General features: G+C 30.2%; 2 protein-coding genes across 9 annotated transcripts; both read right to left on the minus strand.

The window, feature by feature from the left end:
* Positions 1-36: 36 nt before the first annotated feature.
* LOC145754840 (uncharacterized) lies at positions 37-12,964 on the minus strand. Of its 8 annotated transcripts, XM_082570975.1 has the most exons (25): positions 12,806-12,964; positions 12,315-12,448; positions 11,993-12,132; positions 11,536-11,821; positions 11,101-11,207; positions 10,565-10,681; positions 10,101-10,244; positions 9,781-9,878; positions 9,359-9,488; positions 8,626-8,754; positions 8,116-8,283; positions 7,197-7,295; positions 6,867-6,907; positions 6,552-6,747; positions 6,109-6,192; positions 5,509-5,598; positions 4,774-4,884; positions 4,534-4,695; positions 4,318-4,452; positions 3,916-3,990; positions 3,479-3,562; positions 2,959-3,096; positions 2,558-2,617; positions 1,935-2,066; positions 37-1,392 (listed from the first exon to the last, which is right to left on the minus strand). In XM_082570975.1, the coding sequence occupies exons 1-25, from the start codon at positions 12,886-12,888 to the stop codon at positions 1,333-1,335; spliced, it is 3,003 nt and encodes a 1,000-aa protein (XP_082427101.1). In that variant the 5' UTR covers positions 12,889-12,964; the 3' UTR covers positions 37-1,332. The 8 variants fall into 8 exon arrangements, with proteins under 8 accessions (XP_082427101.1, XP_082427105.1, XP_082427103.1 ...); XM_082570979.1 differs by lacking the exon at positions 8,626-8,754; XM_082570977.1 differs by lacking the exon at positions 6,109-6,192.
* A 990-nt stretch (positions 12,965-13,954) lies between these two features.
* LOC145755307 (creatine kinase U-type, mitochondrial-like) lies at positions 13,955-19,574 on the minus strand. Its single transcript, XM_082571532.1, has 7 exons — positions 19,429-19,574; positions 18,174-18,300; positions 17,031-17,270; positions 16,438-16,649; positions 15,888-15,959; positions 15,299-15,450; positions 13,955-14,799 (listed from the first exon to the last, which is right to left on the minus strand). The coding sequence occupies exons 1-7, from the start codon at positions 19,537-19,539 to the stop codon at positions 14,613-14,615; spliced, it is 1,101 nt and encodes a 366-aa protein (XP_082427658.1). The 5' UTR covers positions 19,540-19,574; the 3' UTR covers positions 13,955-14,612.
* Between the last annotated feature and the right edge of the window lie 1,189 nt (positions 19,575-20,763).

Consider the following 20,763-nt stretch of genomic DNA (forward strand, 5'->3'; position numbering starts at 1 on the left):
GGCACTACCAGTCACAATATAAAATCAACACAGAACTGCAAAGAAATTGGATTATTTATTACGTCACCAAAAATAGCGCACAAATTATGACATCACAATCAAGTATCTACAAGGCTTTGTGATGTCATCCATATAATATATACTACAAACAGTTTACATTGTCCAAAATTTTAGCACAAAATTTTAAGTGATAATGCACGTACAATTTAAGTTACTTTTTTTAATAGAACTGAGAAAAATTCACAAATAAAAGATAAATAAATTTGGGAATTAAGTTAAATCAACGTAAAGTTAAATAATAATTATATAACATGTTTTTTATCTACAAAAGGTGAAATGGCAACATTATATATTTTATAAATTTGTTTCAAAAAAAACACAAAATTTTAAGCCTTTCAGGCAACTATGTTTAAAAGGTGATTATGGCATCACAACTAACACTATATTCTACCAATTGCACAATACCACGCTTCATTGCTCTTAACCAATCAGAATCTATTTTCACCCAACTAAGATTTGTTCATTAAAAATGTCATGAATTTCGGGACAAAAAAAAAGAAAAAAATTCAAATATTAAAATAAATTGACTAACTAATTACCCTTTTAAACAAAAATATTAATTGTTAATTATCACGACAATTAAGATAAAATATGGTGTCATATTAATCGTTAGTATAATGACGTTTGGTACTACTTTAATATCTAAGTAATATGAAGTTTTAAATTTATAAACTAAAGCATATACAATAGTGAACACAATTAATTTATAGAAATCATAGCAAAGACTTTACCATATTGCTTTACAAATTCAAAAAATAACAACATTATTAAAATACACAAAGTATTATTACCAACTCAGTATTTATAAATAAATTTTGATTTTTAAACTTTTTTAAATTTTGAAAATAAATATTTTGAAAAACAAATATCCAGGCTTTAAGCAAGCAACATAATTCTTAAATGTTCTAACCACTATTACCAAAGCTTTTACAAATATAACAAATTGTCTAAAAGGCTGACCATAATTTTAGGTAAAATAATCAAGTGTAAACTGAAGTCTTCCAAAAAAATAATTTTTTAACGAAAAATAGGCTTAAAATGGAATGATTTACATAAATAGAATAAATTATTTGTGTTGTAATAATTAACACTATAATGACGTTGACAGTGGCAATTATGACGTCATAATATACACTGATTTCAAACAAGGGTTTTAACCTGATTGTCACAATTGCAGAACAAGAGTTTTTTTATTTCAACCTTGACATCATTATTATGCCAGTATGATGTCATCAAAGTGGTTGTGACATCACAAGTGTGATGATGATGTCATCAGTCAAGGTCACTCCCAGATGAACTTGATGAGGAGGAGGAAGAATGACGTTTCGACATCTGTGAAAAAAAAGTTAATGTTATTTAAAAAGTTTCCATATTATATCTTTACTTTTTAGCGGTACTCATCACCGAAAATTTGTTCAAGTAACCAGGACAAAAGTTTAGTAGAAGGATATAAGTATTTATTTCAACCCATTAACTTAAGGTATACCCATACAATAAAACTTTTTATTAAGATGTCATATTATTTTACCCAATTTTAAACTAAGCAAAACTAATAATATAAAAATCTTTACATTTTAGAGTACTGAACACCAAAAATTGACCACAAAAAAAATGGTGTTTAGTAAACTTAGGATATATACAAACAATTAACTCAATAACTATCTGTTGCAAGAAAATAAAGCCAAATATACTTTACTAGTTTCAAAAATTTAATTAAAACTTGGCCACATAAACTGGACAAAAGGAAACTCAGTATATACAATTAAGACCAGTAACTGTCTGTTACACGAAAAACAACCATAATACTATTAAGATATCATTTTACTAGTTTCAAAAAATTGATTTTTAGATTATAATTTAAGATCAGTTTCTACCTGTTCAGTAAGTTCCTTATTCTTTTCTCTTTCCTTGCCAAGTTGTTCTTGGGTTTGTTGCAGAACTGTTTTCAGCTTCCCTGCTGCTGCCCCCAAGTTCTTAGTCAGGCTCTTTTCTTTCTCTAATCTTTCCTGTTTTGCGGAGGAATTGGGTTAAATTTGGGACAATTTTTTATGTTTTTGAGGCAAAAAAAATTTGGGGCAAATTTAGTTGAACAAATTGTTATCATATGTATAAAATAATTACTATGATGTCATATTGTTAGTAATGTTTTCTATGTTTTAAGTTAGAAAATTTGGATTAATTTAAGATTTACAGAATTAAAATTTTTTTTCAGTTTTAAATTTTTTTTTTAAATGAGTAAATTAAATGCAGTCTTAGTTTTAGGAATGATTACTATAGTAGGCTTTTGCCTTTGTAATAATAATGTTTAGGAAAGGCAATAATAAAAAATGTTTTAAAACTACAAAGTTAAACAGAATATAAAAAAGTGAAAAAAAAAACAGTGAAAAAATGAAAACGTGCACAAACAAAATACTTAAATTCTCTTAAAAAATAAGAAAGATTTTACCCATAGATTTCTAAAGTAAATTTTTTTGTTATTAATATAACGAGGTCTTGCCTTTAATTTTTCCACTTCTTCGTTTAACTCGTCGGTTCCATTAGGTGTGGTGCTGGTGGACTATAGAAAAGAATAAAAATAAAAACGTGCTCAATGTGAGAAAATATCATGCAAAAGCTAAACCAAAAGCAATCATTTAATGTGACCAAATTTTCTTTGAATTTTCGTTTTTTAATTTTAAATTTTTTAGAACCAAAATTTTGATTTTTTTTAAAAATTTGCTCATATTAAAAATATTCTAGTTTTTATTGTTATATTACAATCAGCATTGTTATATGACAATTAACATTGCAGTTATCACCATTGTTACATGACAATCACCATAGTAACAACAATCACCAATAAAAGCGAGAAAATTGTGAAAAACAAAAAAATGAAATCCGCGCTCTGCGTACAATAACCTTTTCCTGCGAATGCTCGATGATCAAAAATCCGTTATCTTTATCCTCAGTGACCTCTACGACCTTGGGTTCATCAAAGTTGACTGGAACCGGTGAAGCGGAATGGCACGAGTCACTGCCGGATGCCACGTCGCAGAGCTAATTGTACAGCGAGAGGCGGGGTTTAGTTTGATTGACAAGCAAATGGGCGGGGTTTGGTTTGATTGACAGGCAAATGGGCGAGGTTAAAAATTATTGACAGGCAAATAGAAAAAGTTAGAAATGATTGACAGGTTTATGGAAAGGACTTTTGATTGACAGGTTTAATTAATGGGTGTAGAAATTATTTAAATAATGTTTTTTATAAATATTAGAATGGTTGAAGAAAGAAGTTAGTTTAAGAAGTGAGAGTACAACCAAAATGCAGAACAACTACGATTGCTACGACTACAAAAGACTTAATTAACAAATTAAAAAAGTCTTTAAACGAGGATAAATTTCATCGCAACTTCATGCCACAGTGTTGCCAATTAATTATTACCTCAGAGTTTCCGCCTTTATTTTCCTCACACGAAGACTCGAGTTCCCGATATTTTTGAACACTTTCGTTTAATTCCGATTGTGTCTATTGTTAGTTCATGCAAGTGTTAATTATGACATAATAGTAATGATAATTATGACATCATACAGATTTTAATGACTATCACACCACACTAGTAACTACCCAATTTTTTTATTTTTATAATAAAATAAAATTTAGTGAAAGAAGTTCGATACAATTTTGACAAATGATTTTTCGGTTAAGTATAAAGGATTACTTGTACTTTATGGTTCTCAGAAAAACTCTCATATCCTATTTTACATTTCCAGCAAATTCTCTCTGTAGTTTGTGATTATAAACTTTTTCGAGAACCATAAAGCACAAGTGAATTAATATAAATTTTCTTTTTAATGTTTATGGAAAAAACTGATGTTTACCTTTTCTGCTTCTTCTTTTATCTTTTCACATTCTGACTCAGAGGCTTTCAATAAATTAATTTGCTCTTGCAAGTCCTGAAAAAAGCAATAAAAATTAAACCTAAATATAGTTTTGTGTATTTTAAATATATAGTTTTTTTTTCATGTTTTTATATTTTAAACGTGGTATAGTGACAAGGGCTGTGTCATGGTTGAGCCATTCGTAAACGCCAGGCTCAAGAATGAACCTAAACCTTTTGTCTCATAGTCCGATGCCATGACTCTTATGCCACACTATTTTTATATTAAACGTGTCAATGTTAGTTAAAAAAACTTTTTTGGGTAAAAGTTCTGTAGGAATAACTAATTTTAAAATAGGGGTTATTAACTTTTAGTAATTAATGCAAAAAATTGCTCTTTTACCGATTCAGCTTTCTCTTTTATTTGGTTTGCCTTTTTCAACTCTTCTCTCAAATATTCTATTTCTTTATTCTCTTTCTGTGCTCTCTCTTTATCTGCTGCTTCAACAGTTTGTTGAAGATTGAATAAAATGTTCTCCTAAAAAATTAAAATTAATTAAATTTAACTAAAAACAGAAAAATTAAAAAAATCATAAATTTTTACAAAACAAAGACTCACCGTCGATGCAATCGCGGTTTTATATTTCTCGACCTCATTAAGTTTATCCTCAATTTCGCTTCGTGCTTGACTGAGTTCACACTTGTTCTGCTTGAATGATTCTTCTAGTTCTGATGTCATAGACTTCGATTTGTTTAACTCGTTAATTAACTCAGCATTTGCCTAAAATAATTAAAAATTTAATTTAAATCAATTATGATCAAACAAAAAACTAAAAAAAAATTTAAATAAGATTATCACCGTTTCAAGTTGTTTAATTTCAACTTTTGTGACATCACTGAGGTCATTGTTTACCATGACAACAGGCTCTGAAGCTGAGGCAAGGAAAACATTCATCCAGGTTTGAAAGTTCTAAAAAATGTAAGAAGTTTATTAATTAATGTTTTTTGTACTTACAAAAATTATCTAAGTTACTAAAACTGGTTTAAATTGAAACGAAAAACAATTTTACTAAATGGACATACGACCAAAAACCATATGCCAAAAAGCACCCCCATTTCTATATATACATACATAGCCTGCCTTATGGTTGACATTTTAATTGTTGTAATATAGTCAAAACTTTAACCAATATTTGCCGATAATTTACCACACACAAGAAATAACACTTTTTTTTAGTTTTAAAACCTATAAACACAAATACCAGCCTTTAAGTTTTATCAAGTCTAGTCACAACTAACATCTCTCAGCAATAAATTACTCATGCACCACAATCAGCAGAATTAAATATTTTAAGGACCTTTACATTAAACACACATATATAAATTGTTTAGTAAGATTTATAAGAGGAATACTATATAAAAGATCAGCTGCCTTATTGTTAACAATTTTAATTGTTGTAATATGGTTGTAACTCTTAACTTATATTTGCCCACAATAATTATCCCATGCACCAGAAACATCAATTTTTAAGGGCCTTTAAGTTGAACATACATATATTGTTTAGTAAGATTTATAAAATATAAATGTACTTACATTTTCGTTACATTTGATATGAGGAAAAGATTTTGTTAAATTTGTTTTCACCCCAGCTTCAATTACATTTACTAACTTCTCTGTATCAGTCTAAAAACATAAAAAAATATTTAGTTAAAGATGTGATTCAACTTAAAATAAAAACAAAATTAAGGTTTAAAATTAATGAAATTACATTTTAGCATTCATTTTAGTTAATCAATACATTAGCAAATATTCTAAGGTTATCATAAATAATTTATTAGTATAATATTAGGGTTTCTATATGCCGTTAGCATTATCTTTTCAAATATTTAATAGTTCGAAGCGTAACTATTTAGTAAATAAAATAATTTTGTTAATAATATGTAGGCAGTCATTATAATTACTCAACAATCACATCCACTATTATGTCATAAACGCCAACAATGTCATCATAACATAAACAAACGTTCACAACAATTATGTTTTAAAAAATAAACAAAACAAAATTAAAAAAATACCAACAAAAAGTAACAAAAATAAATTTTTTTTTAACATTTCACAAAATCAAAATTAAATTTATATAAAAAGTAATTAACAAATAATTAATTAACAATTAGCACCACATGCAAGGGCCACCTTTGCGTTAATTATTTTATCTTTTGCCAAAGTTTCAGCGGCAGACACAGCGTCCATAGCTTTCCAGTTTCGTTCTCTTAATTCCTGTTAATTGGTATTTTTAATTACCCAAAACCAACACAAATTAAACCTCAAATTTTATCAACAAATATTTTTCTTAATTTTAATTATTGTATTTTTAAAAATTAAGTTGTCAATAAACCACCAATAGACCCCATATATTCAATATTTATTTTTAATTAGTTTAATTTTTTGGCTACTAAGAAAAAAAGTAAAAAAACCAGCACCATAAGGTTAGGTTAGTTAAAGTTAAACTAAAAAAGCTTAATATATAACAAAATAACAAAAAACCAAAAAAGCAATTATTAAAAACAAGAATTGTTACAGAAAAGTGTTAATAAAAAAGAAAAAAAATTGGCAAAATTGATTTTGTTTGTACTTACATTATTCTTCTTTTTTAGTTTCTCGATTTCTTTATTCAAATTAATGACGTCATCGTCTTTTGAGTTCATTTGCAACTTCAGGGTTTCCAAATTATTATCACTTCCCTTTAATTTTGATTCCAGGGTTTCCAAATCTTTATTTTTAGACTCGATTTCAGACCTCAGCTTTGCCAAATTACTTTCTTTTTCTTCCAATCTTTAAAACAATAAAAAAAAATAATTTTAATTTATTAAATTTAAAAAAAATATTGAAATATTACATTTAATATATATAACCCACATAGTTAAATTATATTGAAAATAACTTAAACTTACATTTTAGCGTGTTTTTGGAAGTCCTCAGAAGACTGGTCAGCCTAGCAAGAAACATAAATTTAAAGTTTACATCACTTTATCCTCGATTATTCTAACATTATTGTGTTAAAGGTTAACTTTTAAATTTTAACTTTAAAATTTTATTATGTGTAAATGGAGTAATGGATTTATACCCAAAAATTTTCCAAATAAGACAAAAATATAACAGTAAAATGTGATTTAAATAACTAAAAATGTAATTCAAAATAATTTAAAAATTTGAACTAAAAATAATACTGTGACAACGTTTAATCATATAAGTAAGTACATAATAATAATTATAATATAAACCTTATTAGAAGACTGGGTAAGGGCCACTGATGTTTTTTGGAGTTCAGTTTTTAGTTCACCAACTTGGCGTTGGAGGTCTTTGTTTTGACTGTGAAGTTTCTGTCATTTAAATACAATAAGTTTTATTAAAAATGATAAAAATGCAAAAAAAAACTTTTTTTTAATCCCAGTATACTTTTACTATTTGATAGGAATGCCTTTTTTGATATCATATGAACATATACCAGTTGAAAAAATAACTTTACGTAAGACTTAAAAAAACTAATAAAATATTGACATCATTTTTATGCTGACAAATCTATGTTAAAATTCCATGAAACTACTTTTAAAGACAGTTTTGTCATAAACTGCCTATGGCTATATAATAACCAGTGTTTATATTAAAAGTGGAAATTTTAATGCTATATTTGCAAACCAATTAGACAAAAATTTAGGTTTTTAAATGTCGTCTTTTTTAAGAACTTATAATTAAAAGATGAAAGAAAACTAAATTTAGGAGTTTAATTTTAAAACCCATTAAGTCTACTTAATTCTACACTTATATATATAAGTTACAAGACATAACCAAGTTTATTTAGCGAAACGCAGAAAAGTTTTAAAATTGTTATTTTTTCATCATTTATTTATCCCCAATGTGGAAAGGTCGACTATACGACCAAAACATAAAGTAACATTTGTTGCCCTGACCCAGTCTCAAGTTGCCTGTGCCAGTTTAAGATATTATAGGTTTATGATTGCCCGATAATTAAGCTGCTGATTAAATGTTGGCTTAAAAGTAATCTATGCTAATTTAAGCATCTTATTAAGTCAAATACAACATAAAAGCAGTGGGAATTGAACCCAGAACCACATGTAGTGAAAACCAGTCGACTACTACACTACGCTGCCAGTATATTACAAACATCAAAGCAAAACTTACAGCAACTTCATTCGCTTTCTCAGCATCCGATCGATCCATCTCCATCACCCGATCCTCCAGCTCCTTCTTCACTTCATTTAACGATCCGTACTGCTGCTCCAACTGAGACTTTTGCTCATTCTCGTTGGTCAGCAACGTCACTTGTTGTAACAGCTTGGCCGACTGACTCTGTTGATTTAGATTTTTTTTAAATAAATTTAAATTTGGTTTGCGAGAATTTTTTTTTTTTTAAATTAAAAAAAAAAATTTAAAAAATGGGATAAAAATCTTATTTTTTAGGTTGTCATTTAAAAGTTTAAGTAAGAGTCCAATGCAACCTTAGTTGTAAGAAATAAAAATAATTTTAAGTAAACAATAAACAAAATGTCACCAACATAAAAATCACCAAATTAAAAAGCTTCTAAATTAAGCGTCTACTTTCAAAATAAAACTAAAACTTTTATTTTTTTTATTTACAAACAAAGTCCTAATATTTTTTGACAAAATCTGGTTCCAGTCAAGGGGATTTACCTGGGTGAGCTCCAAATCATTCTGGGTTTTTTGGTAGGAGGCCTCAAGGACACCGTATTCACCTTGAACTTTCTGGGTCTTTTTCGTCAATTCGTCGATTCTTATAGAGTAAGAACTTTCTATTTCAGCCTACAATATGTCATTGTTATGTCATTGATATGTTTTTGTTATGTTTTTGTTATGTTTTTGTTATGGTAATTCTCTGCCATTGTGTTGTCATTGCCCTTTAGTCATTGTGTTCTTATTATGATGTTTTTGTCATTGTATTTTTAATCAATAAAAATTACTAAATTCCAAATACCAGATAAAAATTAAACCGAAATACCACCTCTAATTATCTACCAACTAAAACTAAGCATGCCAAAACTTAAACCATGATATTTATATTTTTTAAGGAACCTCCGAACCCATCACATGAGGTTATGGGTTTGATCCCCACCGCTTTCATGCTGTAGCGCCCTTAAGTAAGATCTTTTAAACGATATAAACCCCTACTAAGCCAGCACTTAATCAGCAGTATAATTATCGGGCAATTTTAATCTATAATATCCCAAACTGCCACAGGCAACTCGAGACTGGGTTGGAGTAACTAATGTTACTCTATGTTTAGGTCGCGCAATCGACTTTCTTACATCGAGGATAAATAAATGTAAAAAAAAAAAGATTTTAAAATAAATCAATCTAAGAACCAGTAAAATTAATTAAAAACCCAGGAAAAAAAGTTATTTCTTGCCTGTCTTTGGTTGATAGATCCAGTATAGTTCATTAACTTTTGTTCCGCCACCATCGTGGCATTCTCTGATTCCTGGAGTTTAACTTGAAGAGTTTGAACTCGGGTGATAAGATTTTTCTTTTCCTCCATTCTATATTAAAAAAAAATTGATTAGTATACTATTGTAAACTTATTACAAAACCTTTTTCCCATTCATCTACAGCATATACAAAAATATAAATCTATTTTGGAGCTTAGTGGGCGTTATATAAATGTCCAATTTATAGGCCTACAAAAGAAATAAAACTGCAGTTTGTGGTGCACTTGTAAATTATCACGAGCAAATATTAGTTAAGAGTTGCGACCATATTATGACAACTTAAATCCGGAATAAAGAGTGAGTAAATGACTTTTTTGTTAAGGCTAAAACACTGAAAGCTTACTCTTTAGCATTAGACTGAATGGACATCTTAAGGATATCATTTTCTTCTTTGTATTGTTTGAGTTTCTCCTGGACATCAGCTCCTACACTGGCCTGTTTCTGCAAATAAAATATTTTATGTTAAACATTGTGTGTACACCTTTATTATACAGGCTTTATGTAAATTATTTTACAGTTTATGTAACAATTTATTGAACATTTAATTTTTATTTATTAAAATAAATTTTATTTCAAAATTAAAATTGGATGGATTTTTACGTCGCAAAGTTTTTACTTTTACAACACAGGTCTTGTATAAAACAGTTGAAGCTAACTACTTACTTTTAGTTGCTGCATCTGTTGTAGTTCCCCAGCATAAGTTTGTAGTTTTGTATTAAGATTGTTGATCTCTTGTTGTTGTTTCGACATTTCTTCTTTGGATTTAATTGATTCACTTTTACTTCGATTTTTCTCCACTTCCAATGACTTTAAATTTAATTTAGTAAGTTAGTTAAATCATTGGCCACAGCATTCTTTAGTAAAGCTAAGTATATCTAAATTTTGTTTAAACTCAATAAAAAACTAGGTACAAATACCACTTGCTTAATTTTTACCAAAATGTGTCTAAATATAATAGAGCTTACGAAACTATGACTCTTAATATGCACCAATATTATTTGCGACTCTATTAGAATATAGTCTGGCAAGCAATAAAGTGATAATATTCTTAATATTATTATCATATTAAGGCTGACAAAAGCATTTTATTGCAGGTCCATAAAATATAAGATTTTAACAATAAGTACCTGAGTAAGATCCTTGATTTGCCTTTGTTTTTCCCTGTTATCAGCAGCATGAACTTCATCTCGTTCCTCCAACCTACGTTGGATCTCGATAGATTGTTGCTTCCCCGCATTGCCAGCCTGAAATAACAAGATTTACATTACAAGAACTTAAACATTATTGTTATAACAGTGGCTAAGATACAAATTACAGACATTTGATCAAGAGCCATTCAACCAAACTACATTTTGACCTACATAGAGATATTCTTTATTAACAACCTTTTATCTTAACCTTACTTTAGTAATATCCTAAAATAAAAAAAATGTTGGCCTAAATTTGGGCAAAAAAAGGAAACGTTAATTTTCAGTGAATCGTTCATTAAATCAAAAAGTTTTTAGCCAAAGGCTAGTACCAAAAAGTGCAATAACAATTTCTTAATACAACAAGTTGACTTTGCATTAGTGACTAAATCAATGAAGACAAAAAAACTTAGATTCAAATAAATTTAAAGTGCCATATTTATTAAAATATAAAAACCACAAGGGTCATAACTTACAGTTGCCCAGTCTCCACCTCCTTGCTGATTGGTCAATAGTTGAAGTAGAGAGTTGGTTGTTACTTCATCTAACTCAGTCTTTCTAACTTCCTCTACAATTGGGTGTTCTAAAACAACATAATAAAGTTTTTGTCGATAATGTTTAGATTTAAAACATTGACAAAAAGAATTGGTTTATAATCTTTAAGAATTTAGTTTAAAAAAGCTGAAAGTATTAATTAAATTGACTAGCATTTAATTATGCTAATGCTCTAAAGTCGGAATTTTAATTGTTGTAATTTGGTCACAATAAAGATATTTCCCTGTGCACCACAAATGGCAGTTTTATTTTATTTTGTAAACCTATAAATTAGATTAGACATACATATATATATCGTCCACTGAGCTTCATTATATATAGATAGTTTCTTTTTAAAGTAACAGAAAAATCCAAACCTTGTTTCTTTGACTTCTTCTTCTTAGGTTTCACTTGTTCTGGATCAACTTTTTTCACAACAATAGGAGCCTCCACAACTTTCATCCCTTCCTTGCTTTGTTTCACCTTTTTCTCTTCATTGGTGGGTTTTGGGTTGTTCTTGGCAATGGGTTTTGGTGCCTTGGTAACTGGGGTCACCTTGGCAATGGGAGCAGGGGTTGCCTTAGCAACTGGGGCAGGGGTTGTCTTAGCAACTGGTTTTTGAGTTGGTGGTTTTTCAACAACTTTTGGGGCTTCTTTCACAACCTGTTTAAATTTTAAAATAAATTATGAAAATATTTAAATAACCTCCATTTCCAATACATTAGAATATAGCAGCAATAAAATATATTAAAGGAATGCATTAATTAAACAGTGAAATGTGGCATAACAAGTTAATCAGAATGTTTCGTTACATAATGTTTACTTAAAACCAACCTTTGGTGTTGGTTCCTTCTTTGCTTTAACTTCCTTGGCCACCTTTGCTGCCTTTTTCTTTTTCTCTTCTGCATTCGTCGACTTAATTTGAACCTCGTGCACCGGGGATACATTTTCCATTTTGCCATTTTCAAGACCACCTACAAAAGATAATTTAGTTAAAATTGATAGGTTTACAACTGCTCTTAGTAAGGTTAAAAATGTATACTAACAAAGACACACAATGTTATTTGCATCTTGAAAATTTTTTGTTTATCTTCTAAGTAAAAAAATAAAAAAAATTTAAAAATTTTGACAATTTAGAAAAAATGATCCAATTTACCCTTTTTCTTTTTGCTTTCGAATCTCTTCTTGTAGATTTCTCTCTTCTGCTTATTAATCCGTGACCTCTCTTTATCCTCTTGTTCTTTCTGCAACTTTTGTTCAGCTAGAACATCCTCAAAACTTTTCCCCTTACTGTACAAGAACAAAAAAAATATGTTAAAGAAATTTTTTTTTAATTCGTCAGAGAAATTCTTTTACCAGTTAATGCAATCATAAAATTGATCATCACCCTGATTGCACAACTCATGGGTTTTGCCAGATATCTTTAATGTAAATTATTTATAAAATTTGCTAAATTCGAAAAGTTATGCCCAGTTAGGAGATTTTAATTGGCGTAAATTATTCTAAAATTGATTACTGGCGTCAATCACTGACGAAAAGAATTGAGTTCTGCAGAAAAACTAATCACAGGATAGTTAGGCTGTAAAACTAACCTTTATATATCAAGTACAAATTGTTTATTAAGTTTAAAACGTTTAATCAAGTTACCTGAAGTAGTTAAGAGCAGCCATTACAGCGGCCCCTATTGCTACAACCAACGCAAATCCCGCAACTGAGATAATTCCATCCATATTGAATATTCTGTCCAACTTCTAGACTCGATTCGATTCTATTTAATATTAAATTCAAAATTCCTTAAATTTTACAAAAACTAAAATAAAATTTTGATTAAAATTCTAAAATAAATTAATGTTGCTATGAATTTTAGAAATCCCTTTTCATTATCACACATTTATTTCTGTGTTTCTGTAAATTTTAAAACACTTTTAAAACAGTTAAAAAACAAAATTAATAAACATCCAATTAAAACTGTGAAACGGCCTTTATCGTTAATATTTTAACTAAAACTGCTGTACATGCATTTTATTGTGAGACAACTAACCTCTGACAGTCTGACAGTCTACCTTTAGGTAAACACTGAAACAGTCTTGTCTGCAAAACTGTTTACCTAACTGACAAAACTAAACCTTATGCATTACACTAACAAACAACTTTGAGTCATCGGTAGGTTAGCCTACGTGGATTCTTTATTGCCCACAATATTATTGCCTACGTAGAACATATACCGAACATGTCGCGTCACATATCAGCTGATCGCGACCACTAATTATGACGTCACATTTGCGGCTGGGAAGTGCCAAGTCAACATGAAACAGAATCCCGGATGTAAGTTGTCTTGCACTCGGGAAACCACCGAAAGTGGTAGTTTTGTATAACTTTTATTAATTAAAAATTAAATTAAATATTTTAAATACAAATAAACTTACAATTTATTTAAATCTTTTTTTATTATTGCGCAAAAACAAGTTTTTTTCTAACCTTGCAACTATAAAATCTACTTAAATAGTTTTTTCTGTTTTTTGTTAACTGTATTTACTACATTTACGACATATATTATGACCTTAACTCCACCATTTCATCTATTTAAGCAACATTTCTTTTTACCTCGCACATTTTTAATTGTTTTTCTCAACGTGTTGTCCAAAAATGAGGTGCGAAGTTAGAGATAAGATGACGTAATCAACCTGTAAATAATTCAAGCTGTTCTTCCTTTTTTAATTTAGCGCCTTTTTGTATAGTTTTACACCTCTATTGTTTATTATCAACGGTAATTAAAACTGTTTGGTAGGTGGAAAAATGTAGGTAGACGTTTTGTTTATCATATAATAAGTAAACAAGTTGTTTTTAGCCCTATTTTGCGCTCATAATTAATTTTGATACAACGTATATATTATATATAAGAATAACATACAAAAAATATTTACAATATTAATAGGTAATTTACATTTCTTCTGTTTATAATAATATTTATGTACAAAGTGAATGCTAAAAGTGCTTTAAGATAGTTCACAAGTTTAAAATAAAAAGTAAAATTTGAAGAAAATTGGTTAAAATTGCACGATTTGATAATTTATAGTGTAATAATATAAATGGAATTATGTACATTAGTAATACTGACTTCGGAATTAATGATTTCGCTGACGTCAGCATATTTTTTACAGTAATAATCGTATCGACTGGAACAAATTTAACATTTTTGAAGAGAAACAGATTTAAAACTAGAGTTCAAACCACATTTGTCTTTTAAATTATAGACTAAAGTATGAGAACACATTCATGTGATTAAAGATAAAATAAACTTTAAAAATAATCAATTATAATGCAACAACTAAGTTAATTAATTAATTAGTACAACGGCGTTTTATAGTTCACTTAAATAGTATATAGTTCATTGTTAAAAAAAAAAATACATTACCATATTATGACGTCATTATTACCCCATGTGACGCCACACTTATAAAAGGTCGTCGTAGCCTTTACCGCACTCTAATCTCTTCTCGATGTCGATTAACTTAGTGACCCCGTCGATCACACTCTGAACCAAACAAACTTCTGATTTCCCCAATCTGTCCAGGACTGAGATGTCCCACGTGTCTGGAATCGAATCCCGGTATTCCCCGCCTGTGCTACGCTTTTCTAATCTAAATATATTAAGATAAAGCATTGTTGGCGAAAAGTGTTTTTTTAAGGTAACATAGAGATTAAACAATAGCCCGGTTAGTAGCACCACATAATTATTGAATATTTTAAAGGCTAAATAAAGAGGGCAAAACACTTGGCATCACAACATGAGGTCTTGGGTTTAATGCCCAGTGCTTTCATACCGTAGCTTTCTTTAGTACGGCACTAAGAACAGTACGAACTCTTTCTTGTTAAGCTAAAAACTAATAGAAAGTTTATCTGGCAATTATAATAAATAATATGGGTCGGAGTAACAAATGTTACTCTATGTTTAGGTCGTGAAGTTGACCTTTTTACATCAAGGATAAAGATATGAAAAACGGCCCATTCTTAAAAACCAAGATTTTAAAAAAAGAATTAAAGTAAGAAGGGTTAACTAAAAATTGTCAAATTTTCGGTGAAAGCGTCATTAAGTAAAATGTTTTTTTTAAATACGTCAGTATTTCTTACAACACCTACCTCAGCCCTTTTAAAATATCATCAAACGCTTTCTCCTTGCTAAGATGAGGCAACCAGATATGGACACTGCATCGTAGTGAGGTTCCCAGGTTAGTGGGACATGTGCACATAAAACCCAAGTTATCTGTGTGTTGGTATTCGTGCCCGCTTTTCTAAAAAATAAATCGGGTATTAAAAGCTGCCACAGGCAACTTAAGACTGGGTCGTAGTAACTGATGTTACTCTATGTTTAGGTCGCGCATTCGACCTTTCCACATCGGGGATATATAATGCCACACATAAAGATATATAATGCCACACTACAATAAAAAGCCGAAAGGTTTGTAGTTCGAGCCGCACCAATGCCACACTATTCACCCTTGAGCCCAGGGTTTACAGATAGCTTAAAAACACGTCACAACAGCACATCCTTGGTATTAGAAGGTATTTAATTAATGTTAAAATCCTTAAAAAATGTAATTATAAAATAGTGGTTTTGTGACGTCACGGATTGCGATGACGTATAACTAATTATTATAACTAGGAATGTGAAGTTCAATCACGCTAAGGTCTCAAGTTCAATTCCCACTACTGGCATGTTGTATCTTACCTTCATTAGCTTTTCAATCTCGTTCACAGCTCGACAAAATCTGGAAAAAACTTCTTCCAAATTTCCGCCCAACTAAAACAAAAAATAAACAAGAATATAAAACTTAACGTTATTATTATTATATAAACAACCAAATGTATGTTTAGGCGAACCGTAAAAGCAACCTAAAAAGAAATAGTTGCTGATTGAATTGACATTTTCTTAAGATATCCGATAACCATATTGCTATCAGCTTCTAGGCATATCTGTCATAATACCGAAAACCATTTTACCGAATTGACATTTGACCGAAAACTACATGTCTGAAAAAACGATTTTTCACTTACTTTTAGACACTTTTTCTTAACCCCTTTTTACCCCAAACCTTTTAAGGAAAATAGCCTTTAATTTCTATCAAAAAAGATTTCGGTAAATAGTCGTTTACCGAAATTTAGTGTAGGGTAAATGTCCATTCGGTCAAATGATTTCGGTAATATAGACAAATACCGAAATCTAGAACCAATTAATTTGAGTACACAATACCCAAGCCTGTTCATCTGATTAAACATACCTGCATAGATATAATCCTGATATGATCCTCTTCGTTAATCCAAACTATAAAATCCTTCTTCTTGTTAATAAACACACCCCTCGCATCTGGCCAATCACGACCGATCCCCGCGTTTCTATGGAAATCAGAGGCGGGTTTGGCATAAAGTAAATGGGCGTCGATCAATTTCTCCCGTTCTTCCTTTGACAATTCTTTCATGCTTGAATACTCGCCTGTTTTAATGAGAAATAAACATAATTTTAATACCAAACTTGGAGAAAAAAAATCAGAAGTTGTAAATGAAAACCGGCAGCTTGGTGTAGTGGTAAGAACACTTCCTACACCACACATGAGGTCGTGGGTTCAATCCCCACTGAGATCATGCTGTACCGCCCTTAAGTAAGGCGCCATAAATGGTATGAACTCCTGCTGAGCCAGCACTTAAACAGCAGCTTAATTATCGGACAATTATAATCTATAATATCCCAAACTGCCACAGGCAACTCGAGACTGGGTCGGGGTAACTGATATTACTCTATGTTTAAGTCGCGCATTTGACTTCCCCACATCGAGGATAAAGATATATACCCTCAAAAAATATGTTTAACACTTACCTTCTAAATCGCCCTCCATCTCTTTTAAAACACCCTTCAATATCGTCTCAACCTTCCTTCTAGCTCCTCGAGAGCACACAGTGGGGTAAGGGAACCCAGCAATTGATCTCCCGCATCGAACCCTTGATGATTTCACGTATTTTTCGTCCAGTACCCCGTTGGTTATTTTGGTATGATCTAAAGGTTCGTTGGGGTGGGATTGAGTGTTGGCATCGTATCCACTATGGTAGTCCTTGATCACTAACAAATATTAACGAATTGAATATAGTCACAACATTTATATTGCTACTTATATTATATATCGCATAAATAACGTGTAATTCTACAGTAAAAGGGCTAATATATATCAGCAAAAGAAAGTTACTTTAGATCCTGCTGTGGACTGGTAATATGTCAGTATATCAGTTCGTTAAAAACTGAATTTGATGCAAAATTCAACCAAGTTTATATAGCATTTAAAACCAATTTAGAGGACCAAACTAATTTGCGTGAAATTACGAATCAACACGAAATTCTACTTTAAATCAAAGTTCGTCAAATTTAAACTGAAATGCGTAGGACCTATGTGCAAGTGGACCTCGCAATCGTTTCGGTTAAAAACGAAATTGCTTAAGGCAAAAAATTTGAACCCACCACAATCTATTACCGACAGCAAAAATATACTTAAATATACTTAGGTTGTGACTAAGGGACATGCCAGCAGTAGAAATAAAACCCCCTAAAGCAGTAGGAATAAAACCTATTAAAGAATGAAACCCTTTTTAACTTGTCGTTAAAGAATGCCGATAATATTAAGCAAAAACCCAGAATCTTAAGTCTAACACTGTTAAATAAACCCAGCAATTTAATTTTAATATCTAAACGAAGGACATCAAGTCTGCCACGATAGAACGCAGCAACCTATAGGCTGTGGCTCACGTAAGGATGTGCTAGCAGTAGAAATTAAATTAAAACTCCATCGCTTATCCCATGCTAATAAAACTGAGAAACACTTACATTGGTAATCAAACCCTATACGTTAGGACTTACATTAGTAAATTAACCAATAGTCACAAGTATTAATATAATATCTGAACCCGAGACACACGGTCTTCGTCAATTAAAACTCACAAAAATTAAAGTCAAAACTTTCAAACTTCTCACCAGGGTAAAACACGTCCTTAAACGTCTCAAAGCAATCCTGATCTCCCGCCACAATACCGACATCTAGTGTCGGGTCGTCGATCCCAGTTTGGATGCACTGTTCAATGGTGACCCCACCTGGTGTTTTCTAAAAATAAATATTGGTGTTAAATTAGTGACAGGTAAAATGGGATTTTGTAGCATCATGAAAAAAGACCTAAAGTCTCAGGTTCAAGTCTCAGGTTTAATGTTGACCCCCACTGTTAAAGACCTGGGGTTTTGGGTATAATTCCAACTGCTGTCAAGTTGAATTTTTTTCAAGTAAAACTTGAGGTCCTAAGTTTAATTTCCACTGCTGGGCTGTTGTAGTATTTTTATGCTAGACCTAAAGTCCTGGATTTGATCCCCACAGCTGAAATGTTGCAGCATCCTTAAGTTAAGTTAAAGGTCCTGAGTTTAATCCTAATTGCAGGCATGTTGTAGCATCATTAAAAAGGCGCAAGGTCCTGGTTTTAATTCCTACTACTGAGATATCAATTTCAAAATTTACCTAAATAATTCGAAAAGTTTTAATAAGCCTAAAACACAAACAATCGTTGTGATGTAAATACCAGACAGCAACAAATCCCACGCATTATTGCGTTATTTCCTTTAACGTAAACAAAATGCAATTAATCAATAATTTTAAACACGTTTTAATGAAATTATGCTAAACCTAAACTAATAGATAAACATACAATACAATATCCTTACATTATTGTGATCAAAGTATATTTTTTAATAGAAATTTACGAAATATTTGCCAAGAAATAGGTTTACAAGCGACATTTTTATATAAACCTAATTGTGTCCCCAATTTTTAACTTAAAAATAAGAGTATATTAATTTTAAATACATAACCTAATTTTAACACACTTATGTATAAGTTAACTGGCAGCATGGTGTAGTGTTTAAAACTCTTTCTACACTGCATGAGGTCCTAGGTTCAATCCCCAGTGATCTCATGCTGTAGCGTCCTTAAGTAAGGCACTAAAAACAGTATAAATTTTTGCTAAGCAAGCACTTAATCGGCAGCATGATTATCGGGCAATTATAATCTATAATATCCCAAACTGTCAAAGGCAACTCGAGACTGGGTCGGAGTAACAGATGTTACTCTATGTTAAGTCGCACATTCGACTTTCCCACATCGAGGATAAAGATATATACAAAAAAAAGTAACCGTATTATGCCTTATATTTAAATTTTGTTTTCTAAGTAATTTCAAATCCCTTACCTTTCTAAAATAGCGCTCATAAACACTCGGAGTAAGATGATGTTTCATAAAGCTATGGTGGGCAGAAAAATCTGGATAATTTTCGGTCGAAGTTCCCATTACGTTTCCCATGTTGTTAGTTTAACTTAGGTTCAAAGCTAGATCGAAACTCTGTAAAAATAAAGGCTTAAAAAATTTAACAATTTCATATAATATTAAATTAATAGCAAAATGATAAAGTATAGATATTTTAAAGTAAACTATATACAAAGGTGGGCACAGTTAACCGAGAAAGTAACTTCGTTGAGTGATAATTCGTTACATAGTATATTAACACGGTTAACGTTAATAAGTTAATTTAAACAAAATGTAACGGTAGTTATCGATAAACGTTAACGTTAAAATTTAAATAAAACAAACAAAGAAACGACCCCATTTAAAAAAACAGCAGTTTTTATCTTAGTTGATATTTTAACTACACGAACGTAAGTTTAAATGTCGTTTTCAAAACTGCATCGTTTAAAATTTCAATACATCGTCATCGTCGTCAATACATCGTTTATACATCGTCAATACATCGTCAATACATCCTTTAAAATTGAAACGATTAAACCCAATAAACGGCAAAATAAAACATATATACTTTTATATTACCATGGTAAACTTGTAAAAATAGTAAATTAACGGAAGCAAAATTTAACGAAAGTTAACAGGTCCGTTAACGATTTTTAAAGTTAAAAATTTAACTTCGTTAATTAACGATTAACGCATTAACGGTTTAGTGCCCACCTTTGACTATATATAACCTTTATAGATATTCTAATACAAAATTTATTTCTAATACAACTTTTCAACGTATAATTTCTTTATATTCCCTAAGCCTATAGCTTTCTAAATAAGCTTTTATTTAAATTATCTGTATCAAAATCTGTTTTAAAAAGTGACAGTTTTTCAACTGATATTTTACGCACTTTTAGTTGCAATAAGCAATTGGCAAATATTTTGAAATCTAACTCATGCATATAATTAGCTAACATTTTGAAATCTAACTCATGCATATAATGCTAAATTTTCAGAAAAAACTTAAAAATAACTTTATTAAAAACGATTTTTTACAATCCACGAAATGGCATTAAACGTTATTCATAACATAGGCTAAAACATAAACATCATTAAACAAAAATATGTCGAAACGACGCATTTATATATTCATTAATTTGTGACTTATTAAAAGGAAGTGGATATGATATAACTAAAATATAATAACTCATTTTTTAAGCATTTTATTTCTATATTTTATGATTTTATTTATTTTTTGCAAAAGTTACCGATTTTAAATATAAGTTTAATACCAGA

Source organism: Corella eumyota, chromosome 6 (genome assembly GCF_963082875.1).
Source record: "Corella eumyota chromosome 6, kaCorEumy4.1, whole genome shotgun sequence".
Lineage (NCBI taxonomy): Eukaryota > Metazoa > Chordata > Ascidiacea > Phlebobranchia > Corellidae > Corella > Corella eumyota.